A 25,862-nucleotide genomic window follows, 5' to 3' on the forward strand; every position below is an offset into this window, starting at 1 on the left:
TGTTGGTGAAACTACTCAGGTTAAGTAAAATCAGATTCTGCCAGCTTTCATGATAGGTTCTATACCTTATGAAGATATATGAAGTAGTACTCTTCTCTTTTTCATGAGGTTGCAGCTGTATTAATAGCTTTTCTGTGCTCATAGCATGAACATGGATTTAAAGCTTACACAACTATTCACAGAATGTTAGAAAATACAGCCTGAATTTTTATGTTTCAATATGACTTCAGGAAATAACTGACAAAATTTGGTGCCTAATTATAATTCTAACAAGCTTAATTTTTTCTTTGTGTAAGAAATCAATAACCTAAAATATCTATTAAAATTGTAGTTTGTCTCTCCGTGGTGGAAACAAAGCTTCTTTATCTGGAACTAAATCACACATTTAATTCTAATGTAGTTTGCAGTCAGTGGAGTTAATTATAGTGAAAAATTGTGTTGCTTCTATCATTTGAGGCTTTTTGCTTGGCTTTAAATGTACGTAGGTGATATTTCATATGCTATATTTTACCATTGTGACTACTGTTGCTGGTAGACATGTGTCATGAATTTGATTCACAAAGATGAGATGCAAATCCTTGAAAACTGTGAATAATGAGGTGCAGTCTATTCTTTTATTAAACACTGTCACCAAAACAGGCTGCAGGTATTCCTTCTCAAGCAGAGGCGTTGGACCAGATGAACTCCAGAGGCCCCCTTCCAACTTCAACCCATCTATGAACCTGTGATCGTCATTTAAAGAGCAATTTAATTTTTCTTTCCATGGATTTAAAATAACAGTATGCCCCTTTCACTTTCATTATATGGAAGTATCAAAAAGGATGGAAAAAACCCCAACAATTATGTCACAAGTTTAAATAATGATGCTGAGTCACTTGAAAAGTTAGGGGATGAATAATTAGAGACTTAGCATTTCTATTTTTTATAATACAGTTATGTGTAAAGGAAGAAAGTTATAAGAAATATATTATATTTGACCAAATGAAACAGAAGTAAATACCTTAAAGACTACTGAAATAGTTTTTATTTCATATTTTTTATAAAGTATGAGTGAAATACAACTTATTGAGTGGCATGGAGTGAGGCTACAATACAAAGGTCAAACAACGGCAGAACTAGAATCTGTTTTCATTAGAAACCATCAAAACTGAATTGTATAAACAGTGAGGTAATAAGCTACATAAGGGTACAAGAAATTCACATCTGATATATCCAGCATCAAATGTATATTAATTTGAGATCAGAATCCATTAAAGCATATGGATATGAAAAACAAAGCTTTTAGGATAGTGCAGTAATTAAGCAATCTGACTTTATTAATAAACAAAACAGGAGTTCCAATAGATGAGCTTGACAAAGAAAATGGATGTATTAGAATTTCAACAATGAAAATTGAAGCTGGGACAGAGAAGTCACAGAAATTACACTAAGAGGTCACTCTCTTGGCAGCTTAATTGTCTTTTGGAATATGGATTTTCAGTGCTTTTAAATATTAGTTTAATATTAGTGCAACTTTCTCTGAGCTTTTTGAAATTTAAATATTACCACAATATGGTATGAGGATAACTTTAAAAAAAGGATTTAAAGAGTTATCAAAACTTGTGTTGACCTTTATTTAAAACCAGATTTGAACTCATTTGGTACAGAGTTCTTTTTTCTGTAAAAAATATCTCATGGGAAACTTAATTCCTTAACTGAAGAATTTTTACCTATAGCTGTTTATGGTTTATTATTTGAACTCTGTATGCTGCAAGTCATCAACATCAGAAAAAAATTAAATACCTCAGTTTCTTTTTTGTTTGAAACACGAAATATGTCATCAATATTGCCAGAATATGGCACCAACAGTTATCAGTTTGGATTATTGGCAGTGTAGCTCCCATGTCCAGAAATACAACCATCTTGGTGCAAGACTTCAGGAAAGATAATTGTTACAAATATGTTGAAATTCAGGCCAGAGAAATAATGAATCACGACTCTTGGATGGTTATCTTCAATACCTATAGAAGACAGTATTAAATTCCAAAAAAAGTGCTTAGCACCTTGCCTAGGTGATAGCTGTGTCATCCTTTTGAGGAGCAGCGGCTATCTAAATAAAGGCAAAAAGGAGATTTGATTTGCTTTTTCTGAGAATCAATAATACTACTGCAGGAAAAACATATGTACACTTTCTAACCATTTAAAAATAATTATATAAAGCTGCAAGCAAGACCTTTAGATGATGGATCTTTTTCTCTCATGCCAAAGAAGGCATTATGGAAGGAATTATTTTGAAGAATAAAGGGTAAGTCAGATCACACAGGAATTACTGACATATCTCCAATATGAGGTAGAATAATCTCTCCTCTGTCAAAGGAATTTAATTGTCTGCCCTGACCTCCATCTGTTCTATTAATTGACTGCATTAGTGTGTGGTAGATATTTTTGGTTGGTATTATGTTTTATTAGTGAGATTTCTTAAGATGATATAATAGAAGCATACAGGAAGCTGTAACTCCTGCCATGTGACAAGGTATATTTTTTCTCAATTCTGACCTAAATCAGTTGACTAAGGGCAGGAAAAAATAGATCTGTCCTTCCTAGTCAACCTGGTAGCTGCAAATTTTCTTCTGGTTTTTGTTTTTTTCTTTTTTTTTTTTTTTTTTTTTTTTTTTTTGAAATATCATCCCATATGGATATGATACAAGAAAGAAAATTAAAAAAAAAAACAAAAAAACAAAAACAAATAAGTGAAGAAAACCAGAAATCCTTTACAAAATAAATGAAATAAATTCCTTCTACACATAAAAATCTATTTTATATTGATTGATTTGATGGGCATATTACTTTTCCTTTATACAAAAGGAAGCTAAAAACAAATGGCCAGGAAGAAGAAAGGAGTCACAGGAAAGCATTATGATTTGGAGAAAAGAATCTGCTAATGCTCTAGCTTGTTCTTTTCTCCAAAAAAGGGAAGAGAAAGATTTGTGAATTAGAGAAGAACTGAGAGGGCTATGTGCAAAAGAGGAAAAGTATAGAATGTACTTTTATAAGAGGACATTTTCAAGCAGGGAAGAACAAGAGTAAGATGGGTCTTGGAAAGGTACCATGGCATAATGTTTTGTCGTGGAATCATATTGTTAAAAAATATTTCTCCTCATATTTCAAAATGACTATGTAGTTTTGCAGTCTTGTGAAAGCAGGTAGGGTGTGCTAAATAATATGATAATAACAACAATAGTAATAATATTGTATGGGTCTTGTTAGAAAGTCATTCATAAATTATACTCATTGCAACCAAAAAAAATAATGGGAAACTTGTTTTTTTAAAATAAATAATCTAAATATTTTTAACATAATACTCATTTTCTACAAGCCTATCAATTCTATGTTGGTAAAGGCTAGTATTAGGTGAAGATGGCAAAAATGGATAAACTTGTTCTCTGAGATATGATTTTACACCAGGGAAAATTCATTGCAACTGTTTTTAAAATAACTTGAAGGTGGCTATGGGAATAACAATATTAATGGCAACAATAATAAAAACAGCCCCAGAAAAGAAAATTAATTGAATGGTAGGTGAGAAAATATCTGAATTTTAATCTTAACTTTGTATACTGAATTTTCTGCTGATGGATGCTACATCATCTTCGATAAACTATCAGCACAATTAATGATAGAACAGACAAAAGCTGTTAAGAAACTCATAGCAGAATAAGCTCTTCCTGATTTTAGTTCATGACAACTTTGTTCATGTATGAAACAAACAGGAAAGTTACAAGGCTCTTAACTCTGTGGTTATAAAGATAATACTGTATATATTGGTAAGAAGTGAAAGAAGGAATCATCTTGCTACAGCTCAGTTAGGACAGTTAGCTGTCTAATCTAGGCTAATCACTTGGGGTTTTCAACATAACATAATCTTGACTTCAACTAATATTTAATGTCAAAAACCTATGTTTCAGTAGGAAGAACTGCTGCCTGAAGTGTATGCTTCTGGTATAGACAGAATATCCGACTTTTTCATATACAGTTTGGGTAACGAATATGAGGTTTAGTATTTGTTTCCAAGGTAGAGAAGGTACCTATACATTTTGCTAAGCAAAGATGGAAACATTCCAATAATTGGAGTGAAAGGATGAACAGGAGGAGAAATTATAACTTCTGTGTTTTTTGTTGGCTTCCATTTCCTACTCAGATACAACTCTACACATTACAAAGCAAATATGCTATGTTACATTAGATTTCTGAAAACCTTTGATGCAAGAAAATATAATTAACTACATGTGAGACAGCTTTGCAATTTTCCATGTAGTAGAATGATAAGGATTGTCATACAGAAAATTTTGGGATTTTTTTTTTCCTAAGAAAAAACAGCACATATTGTTCTGAGATTTCGGCTGGAATTGTTAAAAGACCATGAAAGATGGTTTGATTTTTATCATTTGGGAATGTGGGATTTGAAATGGAGGACCTTTTTCACTGAACAGAAAACTGCCAGCAAAAGATTTGATATATTTTCCAAGCTTAGCTTTCCTGCTTTTTTGGCATGTTAATCAGTGGTGAGGAAAGACATCTCTGGTGCTGTCCATGAGGTTATATCTTAGTCAATAAAATGCTCCATGTCCTGTTCTCTGCCCCTGAGGCCACATAACATAGCAGAGCTTGCATTTTTTTCTTACTAAAAAGAAAAAAAAAAAAAAAGAGCTGTCTGTTGAAGAATACCTCTGGCCTGTCCTACTCCCTGTTTATGCCTGTGCATTGGCTGGTAGGTATGAATACTGGGGCGGGACAGTGTTGGAATCCATGCTCTAGCCCTATCTAGTTTACTGCTTAGATCCTGAATTCCAGTGCTTACTGCATTGGCCTGAAAACAGCTTAAGATATGGATCCATAGTGGGACTTTTATATGGTAATATTATGCTTAGCTTCTAGGAGTCCATAGTATGTAATGTGATTCACAGCTCCCAGTACTTATGTCAGCTAGAAAGTTAAGAATTTTATCCTTCATTATTGAATTCAGTGTAGACAGGACAGTAAGCAGAGTATATGCCACAGTCTCTCTTCTAGGCTGGCTTTTAAACTGTGTTTGCAGGGAAGAGGGGAAGGCAGCAGGCAGCACCGGAATGGTTTCATTAATATTGTCTAAAATCATAGAATAATATAATATTTTTAGTTGGAAAAGACTTTGAGGACCACTAAACATGTCCCTAAATGCCACATCCACATGCCTTTCAAATGTCTCCAGGGATGGTGATTCCATCACTTCTGTGGGCAGCCTGTTGTAGTGCTTAGCAACCGTCGTGGAGAAAAAAATTTCCTAATATTTGATCTAAAATTCCCCTGGTCCAACTTAAGGCCATTCCCACTTGTTTTATTCCTTGTTATTTGGAAGAAGAGACTGCCCTCCACCTTGCCAGAGCGTCCTTTCATGTATTTGTAGAGAGCAATAAGGACCACTCCTAAACTTTCTTTTCTCCAGGCAAAATGACCCCAGGTGTCTCAGCCACTTTTCCTATGACTTGTGCTCCAGCCCCTTCACCAGCTTCGTTGATCTAGCAACGTTGATCTAGTGAGGGATTCTAGTGATCCCATTTTTCACAATATTTTGTGGAGTCTTATTTTGCTGAGACATGTTCTCTCACCTCTTAAATATAAGGGGTTCAAGACAGCATTTAGCAGGTGAAAGCCCACTAAGTTAGGAGGAGAGCCTTATAGGAAGAGAGGCTGGAGGACACTCTTCCTTGTGCTGGTGAAGTTGTCCACTTTCAAATAAATAAAGAAAACCTCAAGGGAAGATTTACTTGATAAATCAATTTGATGATGTAAAAACATAGTAAAGATAATCTCCAGTCACAATTTTTATTTAAGAAATAATTCTCCTACAAACTGCATAAGGCTTCCTTGAAAGTGAGAATACCTGCCCAAGAAAATTTGTACTTTATTGGAATCCAATATTAGAGTTTTCTTATAGTCAAAGGGTAAGAAACTCAAGTCTTTTGGTTCAGAGAGAATGCTTCACAGAGTCCTCATAGCTATCCCAGCCTAATATGGAAAGCTAATGTTTGTAACTTGGAAGAGGGAACAATGGGTTTAGATTTCTTCAGGTTAATGAGGGTAGCCACTCAACTTCCCCATTTCCAGAATGAATGTATAATTGTGACATTATCATATGAATGAAGGCAGTATCACCACCTGGTAACTGAACCAGGTAATGCAATGAAAATGTCCTGCCTGTGTCTCCTGTGTAATTAAGTCCTAAGAATTTGTATAATAAAGCAGCAACTTTTTTTAGCCATATAATATGTTAATGGTGTGTGTGCTTGCGTGTGTTCACATGCCCAGCTGGTTTAAATTACTTTTCCCACCCTGTTTCTGGTTATTGTAACATTTTTAATGTCTCCTCTTCTGAGACTAGAATGCCTAGAGGGAGATATCAAATTCTAATCATTAAATAGCCTCAAGAGATCAAATTGCATATCAATCAGTCCCTTAGACAATTTCTCAGTTGGTTCAGACAAGAGTTTTCATTTCTTTCATCCTTGACAAGGGCACGCACTTCAGTTCAATGGAGAAGACAAGAAAGAGAGGATTGAGACCTGTGAGTTTCTTTGTATAATATTTAGACAAAACCTCTTAGACTTCCTTAAGAATTTTTCTTTTCAGTCATTTGATCTTTCTTACAAGAGAGGAGTTAAGACTCATTCCATGTGAGATGCTTTTCTTTTGAGGTCTTGAAGTGGTAGTGAGTAATGAACTTTGATTTTTTTGAGGGTTTATTCAATTTATGAAGGTCTACTCTGTAAGCCTAATGTATCAAATACTGATTTTTGTGTGCATGTATTATTGTTTTTTCATATCCATAAATTAGTGGTTTCCTCTGGGCATAAGAGATTTTAGTCTACAGGAACTTTTGCCTTAAAGAAACTCAGGGCTGAACATCCTGTTTCAGATCATAATCTTTTTATTTTCATAGTAACACATCTGAATTTAAGCAAAGAGAGGTGCATAAAAGAAACTAAGAGAGACCCAGAGTGTGTTACATTTCTTGTACAAGGTCATATCAGAAGTAAAAGCTGGAAATGATGCTGTCAGTTGTGCTAGACTGTGCTGATGCTATTTTTTGTACATTTCCCTAGAATGTGTACTAGAAATGTAGTGTTTTCTTAAGACTTCTGCAATTAGACCACAATTGAATAGCTACTGTCATGGGAAACTTAAATTCAGATCACAATTTGAGCTGAATGGAACACACCTCTAATTTTTGTGTTATTACTAATTTCAGGCTTATGTTTGTAAGGAATTTATGTTTTTCCCTTCTAATATTGAAATCTTATGTTTATTTGCAATCTTCATCTATTTATCCTAAGAAGCAGCATGTATCCTGAACATTGTCTAGCCACTGAAATTCTTCTATACTTACATGTAATAGTAGTTGAAATTACTGTTCAAAAGGTCAATGAGATAAGCGCAACTGTCTTAACTGAGCATTCCCAGTTAGTCTTGGGTCCTTCTGGCTATACAGTTTTTAAATAATTTTAAATACAGAAGATACAAGGTAAACCATATCTTTGATTGTTCAACAGACACCTCTTATAATTAGATCGAAACAGATGATTTTTTGAGAATACTGAGGTTAATTCCTTTTTTTTTTTTTTCTTTTTTCTTAGAAAGGAGTGATGATCACATCTTTTCTGCTTGCTTTTCAAATTGTTTTCATTATTGAGAGAATTTCCATTTTCAAAAACATTGTAGGGACCACACAGCTTTTTCTTATAATCCCGTTGTTCTATTTGATAGTGTATGAGATTTAGATATTCAGAAGAAAAGTGGTAGCTCCAGGCAAGAAGCAATGATACGAAAGCAATGTGTTCCCATTTTTTGAAAAGTAAATGGTGACTGTAGTTTCTAACCTGAGGGATCTACTGACACTGTCCAAGCCTATCTGAGCCTATTTCTCTTACTTGGAGAAATTCATAGAAGGGTAAATGCAACATGTTCTTTAAAAAAAACCCCAACCCTGTTTAATTCAATGTTTGTATGTAATTTGTATTGGTCTTCAGGCTTTATTTCCATATTAAATTTTTTTTAAAAAATCTACCTTTGTCTTCCATCATACTACAAAGACCAACTTCATGGTCAGTCATGATGTTTGTATATCTGGCATTTATGTTCACTTTAATCAAGGGTACATCATAATTCTTAAATTTGTATCACTTTCTTTTCAGTTTAAACTTTAAATCTTGAAGTAGTTTTTGACTGTGAATTAACAAATTATAATTCCCAATTAAATAATTCTGTGATTCTGTGAGACATTATTCAGGTACTCACCCCTAATGAAGATTATAATGCTAAGTTAGTGTCATGACCAACAGTACAGGGCATCATGGTCTTTGTAAGCTCTCATCAGGCTGAACAAAGACATCGGAGCATGTGTCAGGGAATTATTCTGCTTTATTGTACAGTTGTGTTCTTAACTGTGGCAACCAGTTAAAGGAAAGAGGAAGAAAGAGAGGAGAAAGTAGCAGGGAGCACAATGTGTATGCCTCTAATTTAAATTAGGCTTTTTGCATGTTTTTTCACCCCTGCACAGCCAGCCCTTCCCAGGAAGTGACTTGGGGTGAAGGGGACTGAGCACAAGTCTTAAGGCAGAGCAGGGAGTTGACTCAGGACAGCACTGCCCCACCCCTCCTCTGGTCACCTTTCCTGTAGCAATGCTCAGAATGTTTGAGATAAAATGTGCTTAGATCTGGTCCTCTACAGTTAGGATTATTAGAAGTCTAGATTTTGGGGATTTTTACTTTGTTTTGAAGGTGTTTTGTGTCTTTGTGTGTATTTTTAGGAATAACTTAATAATAAATATCTTATTTGAGTTGGGAAAATGCTTACAAAAATACAACAAACATATACATGCTATAGGAAAAATAATTTCTTGTAAAACTTAGCTGCATGTTAATTTGAAGCCAGACATCACTGAAGTTACAGTTCTGAGATTCAAAAATATCTTATGATTGGCCAGTTTTCATAAATAAACTTCCTACCAATTTTCTAAGTAATCCAATCTAAACGGTGCACATTATTTAATGATTGGTGTTCCTCTGTGTTGTTCACTATTATTTTGTCTGATATTTCTGAATAACTTTATTAGGATAAGGAAAAATGAAGCTTAGCTCATTTCAGTGTATCAAGAAAGTTCTAGAAGCTCAGAAAAAAAAATCCCTAAAATTACAACTGTTTTGGGTTGTTCATTTAATATGAAAGATAGTAGATAAACCCAGTATGCATTTACTGATATTTGAAAAAACTGCTCTTTTGTTATTGAATGAACATTTAAATACAGTGACTATTCAGAAGGTGTAGTGCTGATTATGAGGTAGAGGTATATTTAAATCTGCTTTGGGAAGAGCTTTTACAGAAGACAACAGTGTGATTTGCAGTAGTTTTCTGCAAATATTTCAAATTATATGGACATATAGCTAAAATTAATACTGTAGGCATGTTCAAAAATTTCTATGCTTTGGATAGTTCTTATTTACACTATCATACAACAACATTATTATAGAGATTTATATATCTTACAATATGATAATATTCTAATTGCTTTTGTTTGAAAACAATCAACCAAACACACACACAGACATAAGAAAAAACAACAAATAAAACCCAAAAAGCAAGCCATATATATCCACTTAATAATTTCCAAAATTACTTATTTCAAAGGGACAAAGGGAATGGAAAGAAGAAAAACAGTTCATGTTCTTGGTAAATGAAGTATTTCTTGAATCTCCATATTCTGTGAAATGCATTGAATACTTAGCAAAATGTCAGTATGAGGAGAATCTGAAATTTTATGGATTACATCATTTGTCAGATTTTTTCTACTGACTAGCTGGTTGCTCTTTCATTTCAGCTAATCAAGCTCACTGTATGCTTTCAGAATGTCTGTCTAATGAAAGGGATGTGAGTCTTTAACCCTGACTCTCTATTGAGGTCAGACCTGTGTACATGCCCAAAAACCCCCTTGTGAATATCAGCAGAAGGGAGGGCCAGAGAATAAAAGTTGTCAGTGACTGAAAGCTAAGGTGCACTGTTCTGCACTAGTTGTATTAGTTAAAGCCTGAGAAACCCTAGGATATCTGCGGAGTCTTCAGTTTCCTGTGTTCATATAATTTATATTTCTGTTTAGTTTTCTTGTAACTGGTCATGACCTGAACAAGAGGATCAAAAAAAAACTTGAAGTCACTTTAGTTTTCTATTCTACACTGGAGCAAAGATGACTTCTAAGCCATGTCTTCTATTTCCCTAGCAGCTACAGAATAAGTATAGAGCTACTGATAATCTTCTCAGGTTGAAAAGGTGGTAACTACAGATCCTGGAAACCATCAGTTTAGCCCTGAAGGCCTGATTCAAAGGCTATTTAAGCATCTCTAAGAGTGTCTTGGGGCACAGATTTATAAACAAGAACAAGTGGTGTTTCCAGACACACATCCATGTTAACTTCAATCTGCATTTTCTTCCAAGGCCATAAATGTCTCATTAGCCTCAAATTACACTCCTCTGCCAATAACAAAATCATTGTATGTGATCGTATGTGATTTCAGATCTTCCTTGACTTCTCTGTGTGGTGTGCTGCCAGAAGTTGTCATTTTGAACTGAATATTCTGACTTAGATTGATTATTTTCGATTATTTGGATGAGTGATACTTCCAACTAGGAATTTTTTTGCAAGCAGTTTGTATGCATTTTTCTAACACTTGAAGCAGTAAATAAAAATATGGAAAAAGTACAACACTATTAGTGATAATAAATAAAGGCATGACAAATACATGCCTTCCTGTAAAATCAGTATGTAAAGGCATATTAAATAGCTGACTGTATACATATAATTGAACATCAAACCAGTTTTGATATATCTAAAAACCTTTCTAGAATGTTTACAGTTTTCTATTTAAGATTAATCCCTAATTAAAATCTATGAATATTTACATCTTCCAACATTTTCAATGATGTATCTAACATCATATCATAGTTGTTAAAGTTCATGAATTAATAGGCAGCATGCCTTCTTCCTTACCTCTCAATATTATTACTGAAAATTATTTTATTTTCTTTGTCTGTGTATGCATTTCATACGTGAAACTAACCTTAGGAAAATGGTAATTCCTCTAGTAATGTCGATAAACTGAAATGTGTGATATTTTCCGCCTAATTTTCTTGCCTAAACAAGATAATTTTGCTTTCCTTGCCTCAGTCTGGTTCTTTGCATCAGTATAATACCAAAACCAGTTGTCCTCAGGATGCACAGCTCCCAGAGCTGCAAGCTGGGGAAGTATGGAGAGCTGAATGAAGCCCCCTTAATCCATGAGGAAATGGTTAGCGATCTGCTACTTATAGCAAATTAGATACACAAAAGTCTGTGGGCTCAGATGGGATACACCTGAGGAAGCTGGTGAAAGAGCTTATCAAACTGCTTTAAACCACCTACCAGCAGTCCTGCTTAACTGGAGAAGATCAGGTTGATGGAAAATTAGCAAATGGAATGTCCATCCACAAGAAGGGTCAGAAGGATGACTCAGAGAACCACAGGCAGGTCAGCCTGACCTCAGTACTGGAGAAGGTCATGGAACGGATCATCCTGAGTGCGATCACATGCTATGTGCAGGACAGCCAGAGAATCAGGTCCAGATGATACTCACAAATGGGTTTATGAAAGGCAGATCCTGTTTGACTAACTCGATCTCTTTCTGTCATAAAGTAACCTGGCTGGTGGATGAGGGAAAGGCTGTGGATTTTGTTTATCCAGACTTCTGTAAACCACTGGATACTGGCACCCACAGCATTCTCCTGGGGAAACTGGCTGTTCATGGCTTGGATGGGTGCAGTCTTCTCTGGGTGAAAAACTGGCAGGATAGTCAGGCCCAGAGTGTGGTGCTGAATAGAATTAAATCCAGTCAGCAGCTGTTCACCAGTGGTGTTCCCTAGGGCTCAGTATTGGGGCCAGTTTAATGTCTCTGTCAATGATTTGGATGAGGGGATTGCATACATCCTCAGTTAAGATCACAGATGATACTAAATTGGATGGGAGTATTGATCTGCTGGAGCATAGGAAGGCTCTGCAAAAGGAACTTAACAGGCTGGATTGACTGAGACCAGTTCTCTGAAGATCGATAAGGCCAAGGGTCAGGTCCTGCAGTTGGGTTGCAAAAACTCCGTGCAGTGCTCCAAACCTGGGGAACAGCGTCTTGAGAGCTGCTCAGCTGAAGGGAACTTGGGGGTGCTGTTTGAAAGCTGGCTGGATATGAACCAGCATGCATCGAGGTGGCCAAGAAAGCCATACTATTTAGTACGTCACATTTTTTACAATTGCACATTATCTCTGCTGTATCAGCTGAGGATTTCCTTCATGTTGTCATTTTTGGTTCTCTCCCTGCTGGTGATGTGTTCACTCTTGTTTATTTGTCATCATTCCCATTTTCTTTTCTTGTTTTGCTTCCTCTTTTTTTGCTTGCTGTTTGCCCAGATTTTTTTTTTCTCTATCCATCTTTCATCATCTGGATCACTGTGTTTCCTTCCACCTTGTCAATTTTCTTAGTGCTGTATTCCAAATTTCTTAGAATGTCATTACAAACTTCTGCTAAGTGTCAAGGGAATAAGATTTGTTGTTCCTCCCTAAGCACAGATTAAATCCTCAGTTGGATATAACTGGAAAATCTGATTTGTGCTGCATGATCAGTAAAGTGTGCCAAAGTCAGGATGGGACAGAGCAAGAGGAATGCTACTCAAAATCACTCACCTGTTGCTGATTTCCATTGTTAAAGATGGTAGCAAAAATCAGAAGGGAAAGTGACACTTGAGGAGGAATTTCGAATGACCCATTGCTGGCTGACCACTCTGAGTGCCAGGGAGCAGCTGAAGTGGGGCTGTCCATGGGAGCCCCAATTAACGTAAGGACAGGCAGGGTGATGAGTCAGGTCCAAGGTAACTGGGGACCCAGTGAGGCCAAGATCCAGGCTGGGCATGGGGTTGGGCATAGGACTTCCTGCAGCATAACTCAGGGACCGATGGCCCTGGTGGTGCCCTTGGGGACATGAAAATTTGAGCTGTTAATGATTTGTCCTTCCGAAATGATGCTCAAATTGTAACTCCTAGAGAAAATGTCAGTAGAAATTTCAGTCCATCACACGTAATATGTATCTGGTATTTTTCTGGCCTCTGGTGTTCTGGTGTTTCAACAGTTTTGTGGTGAGAGTGCTAAAATGAAACACTTGAAGAATTCCAGGAGTTTTGAGAGAATAAAATGTTATTCAAATTATTTTCCATGTCTGAGTCCTGACTGAAAAAAGAACCTGCTTGTCCACTTATATATAATTTTGATATATACATGTGTGTTCATCCTACCAATTATAAGGTATCAGTGTCAGTGAATTTTTTACCTCTGGAACTGTTGTCTGTGGTTTTGAGTTGAGTAATGAGTAAAAAGGAAGTCCTTAATTTCTTTGGGCAGGTAGAATGTTGATGTGTGTTCATTTGTATACTTGTAATGGTTAGCATATACATGCAAGTGACTTGTATTTCATTATAAAATTACAGAATTAATGTATGAATTCCCTTCTATTTAAAAACAAAAGTAAGAGAATGCAAGCAGGTAATGTTACATAATTGCAGCACTATGTAGGCCAAAAGCTGATTTAAGAGATTGTAGAATGCTTTTTTTTTCCTTTTAGTTTTCCACTGTTCTGTCAGACATAGAAAAAAAGATATGAAAATCAATACATTTGTATCTCATTTTGACTGTTCTCACACTTGATTTGAACTAATTATTTATTGCATTCATTGGAATTTCTGAATTAGATGAAGGTAAATTAGGTTGTCATACACAAAAGAAGTCATGTCTGTGAAAAATATTCTGTAGTTATCAACTCATAGCAAAAAGAGGTTATCCAATACAGGAAACAAAAGTAATGAATGGTTCCTGTGGGAGTGTAAATAGGCCTAAAAAGAAGATTCTGTTTATTTAGGGCAGAAAATATCCTCAAGCTAGTACTTAAATGTGATACTCTTCTACTCTTCCTGAAATCAGAAGTGTTTGGACTGTGGCTTGGTTTGGAAGCATATAGAGAAGCAGAAACATTTGTTTTGTGAGATAACCTTGTGGCTTCAAGTTTAGTTCTCTTAACTTATGTACCTCTGGAAACACATAGCTAACCAGAGTGTCTAAAGTTTGTAAAACATTTGTGGGCCTTGGCATGGAAGTAGTGTGTGAATATAATTTTTGGCTTTTTAATTTTTTTTTCTTTAAGGTTTATGCCAACATAAATTTGTCTGTTGATTTGAATTGCTTGCTTTCTTTTGGCCACAGGCTGACTGAGTGTGCTGGACTTCCCTGAAAGGAGCCATTTCACTGGGCCAGTGGAATAACTGCAGATCTCTCACCACTCTACTTGTCGGGAATTGCTGTGCGTTGCCAGGATTAATTCAACACTGAAGTCTGGGATGGGCCTTAGGGGCAAACACTCTCTTGTTTCTTCTGACATTGGGATTTGTCTACAGCCAGTCAGCTGAGGCACCTACCACACATCAGCTTTTGTTTTTTTGTTACCTGAACAAAGATACATTTTCCTTCACTTCATCTCCTTTTGACTACTTTTTTATTAGTTTTCATTTTCCTTGACTGAATAATTTCTCCTGGCTGTGGAAAAAAGAGCCCTGCTGATGTTGATTTAAATAATGTCGAAACCAATGGGACTCCTATGGCTGCCTTTGATCTTCACACCAGTGTGTGTCATGTTGAATTCTAACTTCCTCCTGTGGATAACTGCACTGGCTATAAGATTTACTCTCATTGATGGCCAAGCACAATACCCAGTTGTTACTACAAATTATGGCAAAATACGTGGTTTAAGAACACCTTTGCCTAATGAGATCCTTGGTCCAGTGGAGCAGTACTTGGGTGTTCCTTATGCTTCTCCTCCAACTGGAGAAAGGCGATTTCAGCCCCCTGAGCCACCGTCGTCTTGGACGGGTGTCCGCAACGCCACACAGTTTGCCGCTGTCTGCCCGCAGTACCTGGATGAGAGGTCACTGCTCAACGATATGCTGCCAGTCTGGTTTACAGCCAATCTGGATACTGTGGTGACATATGTTCAAGATCAAAATGAAGACTGTCTGTATTTGAATATCTATGTGCCCACAGAGGATGGTAAGTACCCTGAGACCCACACTGCAGTATGCTCACCGGTTCAACATATGAGGAGTGTCCAGGTCTTCAAAGCATCTTACTGAGTTTCATCCATGTTTTTTCTGTGGAAATGGATAATGCCTCTGAATATACATTATTAGTAATACTTTGTAAATTGAATATGCTTGCATAGATTCTCTCTTACTTTTCAGTGCAACACCAACCTGCAGCTTGATTGCAAGTAGTGACCAGGGTATGTTAGCCAGCCTTAAGTTTACGTCTAGAAGAGAGCTGAGAATCATTCACAAGAGAGGAAAGGGGAAATAAACACTAACATAAAGTAGTAATATTATCATTTTTCCATGCATGAATGGTACAAATATACTGTTACATGCTAATTTTTAAAGCAGAATTTACCTAATGTTTTTTTCTTTATTTTATCATAAATTTCTGGGCCTACTGTCAACTCTGCTTGATTTTAATTGATAATAGAAAATTGTTACAGTAATTCTGTCAGCAGGGACTATTTTAGGATTTTTGTCTTTGAAACTTTTCAGTCAAGCTTATTTTTCTTCATTCACTAAATTTAAAATGAAGTCAAGGTGATTTATTATGCAGATTGGAACAGGTGGCTTTAAACTTTCATCTCTTTTGTGCAATACTTTCAAGAGAGCTACTTTTAACCACTTTCTATAGACAAAAAGGATGAACACAATTGGTAATGCAGAACTCTTTGGACATTTACATAATCTCAATCTTAAAAATTGTAGCTGCATGGCATGGTGAATGTATCTTTGGTCGTTTTGAATTGTATTGCTTCCTACAGGCAAGAAAACCTGTTTTCATCGGACCCCAAACAAGCTAAGTCTATTATTTCACAAGGAAATAAAAATAGTACTAGCACTTATATTTAATATTCCACTTAAAGCTAGTGTTTTCTGCTAATTAGAATGCAGTTAGGGGTGTATAACATGACAGATTTCACCCAGATATGCAAATCCCTTCACTTTTGCTGAGAGTTTGATTTACACAACCAAGGCATTGTTATTTCTCAGTAACCATACTCTAAATATGCAAATTTTCTACTTTGATTATTATAATCCTCCTGCCTTGATTGGCTTCTTTACTCAGAATTTCCAAGCTGCCTGCCAGCAATAAACATACCACCTTCTTTTCCTGTTCTCATCAGCTGAAGCAAAAACTTGAAAGCTAAGAATAAAGGGGTAAGGTTTGGGAATACTGGGAGCTTTGCAAATGTAAATACTACCAAGGTGCTTAAAGGAAAAGTGCTGTGAAAGGAAAGCTGCATTTATGGGGGCTCTGTGTGCATGAGTGTGTGCATGTGTGTCTGTGTGTGTCTGTGTGTGTGTGTGCCTCAGTGTGTAGACAAAGCAGCAGGTCTTTACAACTCAGTTCTTGCACTCTTCCAGTCTAATTGGACTCCTTTTACTCCTTGGATAATGACATAGATAATTTTTTCCCAAATTTGTATATGTTCTGGATTTTAGCCTTCATCTTTTAATTAGTCACTGGGGTAAGCTTGCCCTGAGAAAGCATTCTGGGTTAAGATTTTATTTGTTCTCACTGAAGGAACATCGGCTCTGCTAACTCAGTCTTATTTTAGAATTCAGTTTTAATAAACAATATGTTCTTCCAATATAATAATAAGTTTCATTTATTAATTAGGGGACACAGGAAATTAGACATGGGAAAATATATGTGAACGTCGAGGAAAAGAATATTTAATATCAAATGAAAAATAGTAAAATATTGTGAGCTGAATGACTACCAATCTATAACACTCATTTTGCTATAATAGCTAATGACATTTGCATTTAGATTTAAAGTAGAAAGGACTGATAAATTTAATTTCATGTTCTGTAGACCTTTTTGTCCACTTTTCCAAAAAGCATGATTTTCTCTTCCTGGTTTTAGATTTTCTTTAAATAGCTTGTAAATTGTATTGAGTTGCTTTTATATCTCCTGTTGAAAGAAGAAATAAAAACACATGCATAAAAATATGTAGCTGAATAATGAGAAGACAAGGTTTGTGTTAGTGATGAGCTGAAGGTAAGGTTGTTCCTCTGCCATATGAAAAGCATTTTTAAAGATTCCATTGGGAAAAAAGAAGATTAAGAAAGAATAAATTAAGTACATAGTGTTTTAATTGTATGATGTATATCTTATCACTAATTAATAATCTCAGAGGCTTTTTTGGTGAGGAATATATGTGATCTTCTGACCATAAAGATGCTTAACGGGAACTGACCTACAAATCAGATGCTCTAAGTTAGTGTGTCTCCAAATCACTCTAAACAGTCTTAAATAGTAGTGCATACAATCTGATTAAAGATGTTATGCTTCATTATGAGAGTCCTAGTTGGCAAAAATAATCCACGTTGTTATGGAAACAGACCATGAAATTAGTTTTTGAAGCAAGATTTCAAAGTGAGTGACTTTGAATTAAATTCATTTTTTCAATTCTTTCTTCAGTATAGATTGATTTAAAAGAGGTTTGAAACTGTTTTCTAGAAGAAAAGGTGGCTGGAATCATCCAAACCTAATAAATGCTCTGATTATGAAACTTACTCTGAATAATTTTTTTCTCTTTTTTTTTAACTGTGGAGAACAGGATAGAGCAACAACTAATGAATTAATTGCAGTCATTTGCAGTGCTTACTTCAAAGCAATTCTAGTGAATAACTAATCAAAATGAAGCTCAGGTTTGGGGATTGTTTTCATTGTTTTGTTTTGTTGCAGTTCTTTTTCAGTATATAGCATTGCCTGTTTCTTATTATTTTTGTGGTTTGGCCAAAGAGAACCAAATTTTGATCATGTACTTTCTATAAAGGGTTGATTAATAAATGCACATATCCCTCCATCTGATTTCAGAATTGCTTTACTGGAATCCTTCCACAATAAAGTAATGGGAATAAGAGTAGAATACAGTCACTTTAACTAGGTAGGTAAGTTTAGTTAGTTTCAATAAAGGGTTTAAAATGTTACTGCTTTTGTCTGAAGAAGTACCAGAAAATTAAATAACATATAAATCTATAGTTCCTTAAAATATTTTGAGCTTCTAGGTCAAGAAGTTAAAATAACCTGTTACACAGTCTGTGTCTGTATTAATCCTAGCCTTTCTTTAGACTCAGAAGATTCTGGATTTCAAATGTCAGACAGCAGGAGAATCCTATCAGAATTTCCTATGTTAAAATGTCCTTACAAAGCAAAAACTATCTTCCTTTTTATGGGCTGTCTTTTTTCATTTTAGGTGAAAATATTATTTATCATAGAAGTCAATATACATACCTATACATATCTAGAAGAATAACACTGCAATTCTGTCTTGTAGATTTCTATTATTTTGCTGTTTTTCATTAGACAAGTGTTTTTTGGTATCCCTTTCCTTACAGTAATACTTCTATTTCAGAGTATCTAAGGTTGCTGGAGATTTTCACAGTTTGTTTTCTTTTGCCTTTGGAAGGGAAAAAAGTTGCAACCACTGTGATCCATTGAGATTTTTTATTTTTTGGTCATAACTATAAATGATATTGCAGCTATTTTAAAGACACAAGTACACAAGTACAAGCAACAAAGATAATATCTAAGAAAATTATTTTATATGTCAAACCTATAGTAATAATAAATTACTCAGAACTGAAGCAAATAAAATATTTGTAGAGAAATCATTTTATCCAGTTGCTTTCTAAGCATTTGGCTTGATCTGCAGTATTATTTTTGTGGGTGTGTATTTTCTAGGCTGCTTTTTCAGTTACTATGAACTGTAATTTTCCACAAGAATACTTGAATGTCAGTTTTGAGGAGGTCATCTAGGGAGATGATATTGAGGACAGTGTGTTTATTATAACTTCAGTCTGAATATGGGTTTATCTACAGTGGAAATGCTAGATTGAAGAGGACACAGACTGTTAATCGGCTGTGCTTAATCCCTGGCCTTTATCATTTGAATCTGTGGATTCTGAAGGAGATTGCTAACTCCTATCATAACCAGGGAAAAAAAGTATAACAAGGAAAAAAAACCCAAACAAACAAAAAAAAAAAAAAACAACAAAAAAAAACCAAAAAAAAAAACAAAAACCACAACAAAAAAAAAAAAAAAAAAAAAGAAAAGACCCTTAATTTGTATTTCATTCATGATGAACTTCAGAATTTTATTAATAGCAAAGCAAGATTAAAAAAAAAAATACAGCAAAACAAAAAAGAGCAAAACCCTACAAGAAGAGATCATTTTATGTTTGTCTAAAACTTGCTGTGTTCAGATCAAAAGAGATAAAAATAATGATTACTTTTTGTTGTCTTTGCTTGATCAATAGTAAGCATATATACTTTTTACTTATTTTGGCATATGGATAGTGTACATTTTACACAAGGGTGGAGCTCCTTATCTACTATGTATCTGTTTCAGATTAACTAATGAAGTATTTAGTATCTTCTCGTTTCTTGCTTGTGAGCTCTTGTTTCATTTACTTCACAATAAATACAGCTGAAGTGACAACAAAAGGTGGGAGACCATGACAGTTATTAAGGCTGAATGGGTAGGTGATAATTTTTTGTTAAGTTATGGGAACTGAGGTGTGCCCAGGATTAGTGGTATATTTAACTGTGGACAACCAGGAAGAAAAAAGTCGTGTGCAAAGATACCAGCTGTGTTCCTTGTCTGGGTGGCAATTGACTAAATATACCTGCAGCTCTTGACTCTGTGTCTATTTGATTAAGAAATAATAAAATGAAAAATTTGAGCAAAGCTGATCGAGAAGACGAGCTTCAGACTGTCCCTTTTGCCTATTATGAAATTAATAATGTCTGCTTAATATATAATTAAGTGTTTACAGCTTTCTTCTTGCCATTGCTGTTGAGTGCAATGTCTTTAACTTGGAAAAAGTGTTTTTATCAAAATTATCCTAATAAAACATAATTGATAAAAATTGTTTTTTTTTCCTTTGAGGCAAAGAAAAAGGTAATGTAACGATTAGTCTCTTCATTTTGATGGCATAGAATAAAAAAGTAAGCTAATTAATGGCCTTTTTGTTACTATGAGAAATAAGGGGTCATACATAAAAATGGGGTCATACATAAAAATAGTGTCACAGTGAGCAAGATAGTTGCAATATGCACAACATCATTTTTGTTGAATTATTAGAAGGTGATGCTAATAATAATAGTAACTTGTAATTTCCAAATAAACTCAGTTTTCCATACAACAGATTCTCCTAAACTGTATGTAGTTTTCGGTTTCAGTATATGTATATCAGACACTTTTCAGGTAATCTTAAAATTTGATTTGTCCTATTATCTCTTCATAACTTTTGTAAATATAAGTAGCTACTTAAAAAATCAAAGCAAGAATTTATGTATATAACTTTAAGGAATTAAGAATCCAATATCTCTTATATATATGGTTACAGTTTATATTGTTTCTCAAAATCTTTATTACATATTTTTTAAAGTCAATTATAATTTCTGTAATTGGCATAGGAACACAGAGTTTTACTTATGTTTTCTGAAGTATTTTTAAAAGCAAATGAAATACATTTATTTACTTCTAAAATATTTAAAATCTGCTTTAAATCATACTTTGTACTTCTATAGATAATAATGGTTAAACAGTTTCATATTACAAATAATGTTCTTCTGAAAAAAAAAAACAAACCTCCAGGAGTATAACAAAACTTTATTTTCAGTTTCAGTATTGTCATAGGTTTTGTCGGTGATTAGTTTACTGGTTTTTTTTAACCCCACCCATATAGTCAATTGTTTGTCTACTCTGGAAAACTAAAAATTAATTATTAAAATTTTATTCTGTAAATTAATTTCAGCTTATAAAAACACATATAAAAATTACACAAAATAAGGACATATCCTTTTGTAAAATGATTGTATTTCTTTCCAGGGTGAGAGAGATTGATAATAGATCATAATTACAATACAAAATGACAATGTTGGAATTATTGCATATAGTACCAGTTGAACATAAACATATACTTTTTAGGATCAGAGAGAAAATTGCTCTCCATTGTGAAAGATAAACTCCCTGTTGTGTCAGACTGCCTCAAGCCAATTCTTTCACTGTTAGGGTCCAATATATCCCCTCCTCCTAATCCAGAAATATTGTGGCATCTGTGAGAAAGGAGGAGGCATATGTCTGGCTGTTCTCTGCCTACCAGGATAAAGCTGTGGGTAATCCAGGCCCTCATTTTACATTCTTGCTTTTAACAGTCGCAAATACCTTCTGACACCAAAGAACAGGACTCTAATCTAGATGAAATAAAGTTCTTAAATCCTTAGAGATAAATTCAGATTTAGTTGCTAATTTCAAAATGCTGTCCTTTCCCCCAGGAGCTGCCCATTCCACAGGCACTTTACAGGATTGCACCCAAATGGCCTTCTCAGGAACTGATATGCAGTGAAGCCTAGCAAGAAGACTCAGCATTCAATATGAGTTTAGTTAATCCCAACAGGATTTTTGGCACCGTTTCCTAGAGTCTCATCATTAGTTCATATTGAAAAACCTGCTAGAATGGGGGGAATGTTCTTTAAAACATGATGAATTAACGTTTCTTGTGTAAAGGCAAATTAATGTTATCCTTTTAGTTAAATAACAGTGCCTTTGGAATTGTAGGGGCTGTGCCATTTGGCTTAGTGACACAGAATAGAAAGCCTCTAGTCATGAGGCAGACCACATGAGATCCAATTTTACTTCATTTTGTCCACTGACTCCCACTTGTCTATTCAGGGTGCTTTTTGTTTTGGTTTGGATTTTTTTTTCCTGTGTATTTGCTTGCAGTTTCTTTTCTGTCTTTTTTGGGGGTTTTGTTAGTTAGTTTTTTTTTTTTTAATGCAGCTTTCCTCTTCACTCCTGAAAAACATGTCTTTGTAAACTGCTGCTGTTCTCTGTGTGTCTTGCTTGCTGTCAAAACACAAATCAATGTGATACCTGCTAACACTGAGGCAGTGCCTCTGTCCTAGAGCAGTGCAGTGGGTCCTTGGCAGGCTTCTGAGTGGTGAATAGTGCAGAATATGTGCAGTCAGATTTGATCAGTGTCATGGCCACATCATTTGTATTAGCTTTGATTTCCTGTTAAGGCTTTGTGATCTCATTGGTCTTCTTTCAGGTATTTTTTGCATTGGTCTGAAAGTTTTGAAAGGTATTTGTATCTTTTCATTCAAATTTGGTTCAGTTGCCTTTAATTTGCACATTAATTGAAGGTTCAAACAAAACTGACACTTGCTGAATAGCTCAGCTAAATCACAGGGCTCATAAGTCAGTGACATCTGTGAAAATATTTCAAGGAATTTTATCCACATCAATGTGAGTACAAACTACCACGTCATAGGTAGTTGGTCAGCTGGGAAAATCTACAATTCTTTTCTGCAAATGATTAGGTATCTGCAAAATAAATTAACACAAGTTTGAAATAGAGCAAATACTCATTATTTCCTCCTCAGGATTCCTGAAAAAATTTTGGATAAATGAAGCAAAGATAAAAATTTCTCCTAAAAATGACAGCTTTTTGCACAGTACTTTGGTTTGCCATTGTTTTTAGAGGGAAAGAATATTTCTGGCCTTTATTCAGTGCTTCTTGCTTAACATTCCAGATAAAATTCTCAGAATGACATATAATCAATTAAGTATTCTTACATTTTAGGATAGTATTAGTTGAATGTATTAGTTGTAATCCAAAGAGAACGAAGGAAAAAAAAGGGGAAAAAAGAAAGTTAATGATAGTGAATTTCATTTGTGTTTATGATATTATCATCTGAAGGAATATAGAAGAATTTATGTTGTTGGGGTTTAAGGCTTTTTTTAATCTGGACCTTGCTCTTGGTACCCAAAGTAACAATAAGAAATAATTATTATGGAACCGTGAAAATGAACTAATGCTTATAGCTATCTGGTACTGATGTGTTAAAAATCTATTATAATAGAAGGGAAATTTTTCTTTTACAGTTCTTGCTGTAGGCATACTTTTAGTGAAGAATAAACTTACTTGCGATGCTAAGCCAAATTCCTACACTATATATATAGGGAATTTTAATTACAAATATATTTCTGGTGCCTCATTCCAAAATGCTTATAATTGCTGGGTTGATGTTAAATAGATTTTTCATTGACAGGGTGTGACATGATTAATCTAATGGAGGGAAATTGCTTTGTGCAGATTCAAATGACTATTCAATTAGACACTGGTTATGTTTACAAGCCATCATAGCTGGAAATCATGGATACATTGTCTGTTTTATTAAATATGCAGTAGGGCAAATGAAAACCCAATCCAAATATATACACTTCATCCTCTTTCAAATAAATTGGTATCAAATTATCTTTTATGTAGTATTTTTAGGGTGGCCGGGAAATTTAAAAAATCGTTCTGCATTTGTAATACTGCCCCCATGGTAGTGCTTTTGCTGATTTTCATGCTTGTTTCAGACACCAGAGGGAGCACAAGTTTCCAGCAAACTCATTTTTTTCTGTCCCTGGGAATCACTGAAAGAGACACAAATCATGCTGTGAATGCAGCAGTAAAACATGCAAACAGGTGCTGGTTTTTACTGTTTAAACAATGAGGAAGGGATCTGATTCCACCTTTCCCAAGCTTAAAGATAATAAAGTTGACAGTGTTGATTCTGGGGTTGTGGACTGATGAATTTTTACAAGGGATATAACTTTTCAAAGCAAAACATACACTCACATTGACAAATTTATGCAAAACTATTTTTTTTAATTGTAAAATAATAAATGTTTGGGTAATAAGCATACTGGAAATGCACCAGTTTTTCAATTGAATAATATTTACAAGGCATTCAATGCCAGAGCAGATTCCTAAGTAGAGAATTCGATCTGTTTGGTTGTGGTGAGTTAGTACAAACATTCCTGCTTAAAGTATTGATTTGGTCCTTCCATTTCAAAACCAAAATATAAAGAAAGAATAATTCTTTTTAATGAATGCCATTTTCTTTCCATCTTTTGTTTTATAGTTATACAGCTCAATCATGTAGAGTACCAAATGTTTTTTGCCTCCTCCTATTTCACTGAGATAAAAATGTTAAGCATGTTGAAGTTTCATTGAGCATCTTTCAAGTTTTTGCTATCACTTTGTTGGAATTAACAATATAACTAAGCTGTCATACAAGGTGCCAAATTACACAAATGCTGGAGGGCTTCCCCTCCAAAATACCTTGTTTTCAGATTCATAATGTATCTGATTCGAACAGACTGTTGTTTTTATGGTGTTAAGGATTTGAGGTGCTTTTACCATCTACCGAAACCATAGACCTTGTTCTGCCTTCAGAGATTAGTTGCAAGAGGCTGAGTTGCAATTGATGTCTAGGGTGGGTCTTTGGGAGTTAGATCAAATCAGATTTTTACTGTGATGATGCAAGAAACCATCCCTATGGATTAACTGCTATGCCTTGTCACTAACAATTGCCTGAAAGTATATCTAAGTCAAAGAAAGTGACACAGACATTGCACAAAAGGAGCAGCTCCGTATGACAATCTCTCAGTGGGAACACTTCAGTGAAAATAAATTGAAGAAATAACTGAATACAAATAAATGCACTAATGTGAACTTAAAGAGTGGGATAAGTTTCTAAAAGTCATACTGTACAGTTTATTCTTATTTTCATTCTCAGAGGGTTATCCATAATGCCTTCAGTATTATTCCCAGAAGTAAACTGTAGTAGATGGATTAAATCGATAAATTTTTCTTCTTAATTGTGTCCTTTTTCACAATAAATTGCTGAGAGATGTTCAAGCTTTATTTCTTCTCTATCCAGTTTCACTATCCCTTGTAGCCGCTTCTTCTTACCTGCTTTGGCCACTATCATTTTATAAATGAATCCCTTTGCTCACTGTACAAAGTAGAACTATAGTATTATAGTAAGTGTAAACTCAGTTTCAATTTCCAAAAATGCTGTTATTTGGATATTCTTCTTGATCTAGGGCATGGCTTGGACTCTATGATCTTTAAGGTCTCTTCTAACCTAGTCCTTCTATGAAATCTATTTTTTTATCAAAGTCACAAGAAGAAGCAGTATGTGAGAAAAGAGCAGCTATGATTCTTAAATAATTTTAGGAAGGGTAGCTATGTATATATTAGATATGCAGTGGATGTAAAAGAATCAGGCAAAGAGAGAAAGCCTGATTCTCTTTCATGTGTTAGTTCTTCTGTACTGGACTCCGTCAGTGGGCTGCTCAGCTATGCTTGCCAAGCTGCATTTGGCCTATATATCCTATAGTACATGGGGGTCTTAACGCACCCTGATGTAGTTAGTTGGGGTTTGCTTTAATTTACTTCTTGTTGTTTGCTGTTGTTTTCATTTTTCATTTTTAGCTGAACATTTCTTCCTCAAATTTTAGTTGTCTTCATGAAGTGTTCACCCTACACCCCATGTATAAATATGCCCAGAAAGTGTTTCGGATATTGCAAGAATCAAAGGGAAGGATGATGTTCAGATACTGACTTTTGAGGGTTTTCTTAAGTGTCTGTTCTTTAAATGCAATGTGCAGTTTTGTATAAAAGTGCCTGAGCATCTAGGAAGGCCGTGAAAGATTTCCATCATGTAACACTTATCTTGCTTTAGTTCAAGCAGAAATTTTCAGGTTTCAGCACCTTTGAAAGTGCAGCCTGTAATGATTAAGTTAATTTTCTATTTTTCTTAAGTAAATGAAGAATTTATAAGT

The 25,862-nt window shown here is 34.8% G+C and overlaps 1 protein-coding gene across 4 annotated transcripts in view; it reads left to right on the plus strand.

Annotated features, from left to right (window-relative positions):
• The window catches only part of NLGN4X (neuroligin 4 X-linked), a 164,583-nt gene that overhangs the window by 37,256 nt on the left and 101,465 nt on the right, over positions 1–25,862 (plus strand). For all 4 annotated transcript variants that reach the window (XM_053970850.1, XM_053970849.1, XM_053970851.1 and 1 more), the window contains exon 3: positions 14,339–15,178. In XM_053970850.1, coding sequence (XP_053826825.1) covers positions 14,707–15,178 — 472 coding nt within the window. In that variant the 5' untranslated portion in view covers positions 14,339–14,706. The remainder of the gene's footprint in view (positions 1–14,338; positions 15,179–25,862) is intronic.

Source organism: Vidua macroura, chromosome 2 (assembly GCF_024509145.1).
Source record: "Vidua macroura isolate BioBank_ID:100142 chromosome 2, ASM2450914v1, whole genome shotgun sequence".
Taxonomy (NCBI): domain Eukaryota; kingdom Metazoa; phylum Chordata; class Aves; order Passeriformes; family Viduidae; genus Vidua; species Vidua macroura.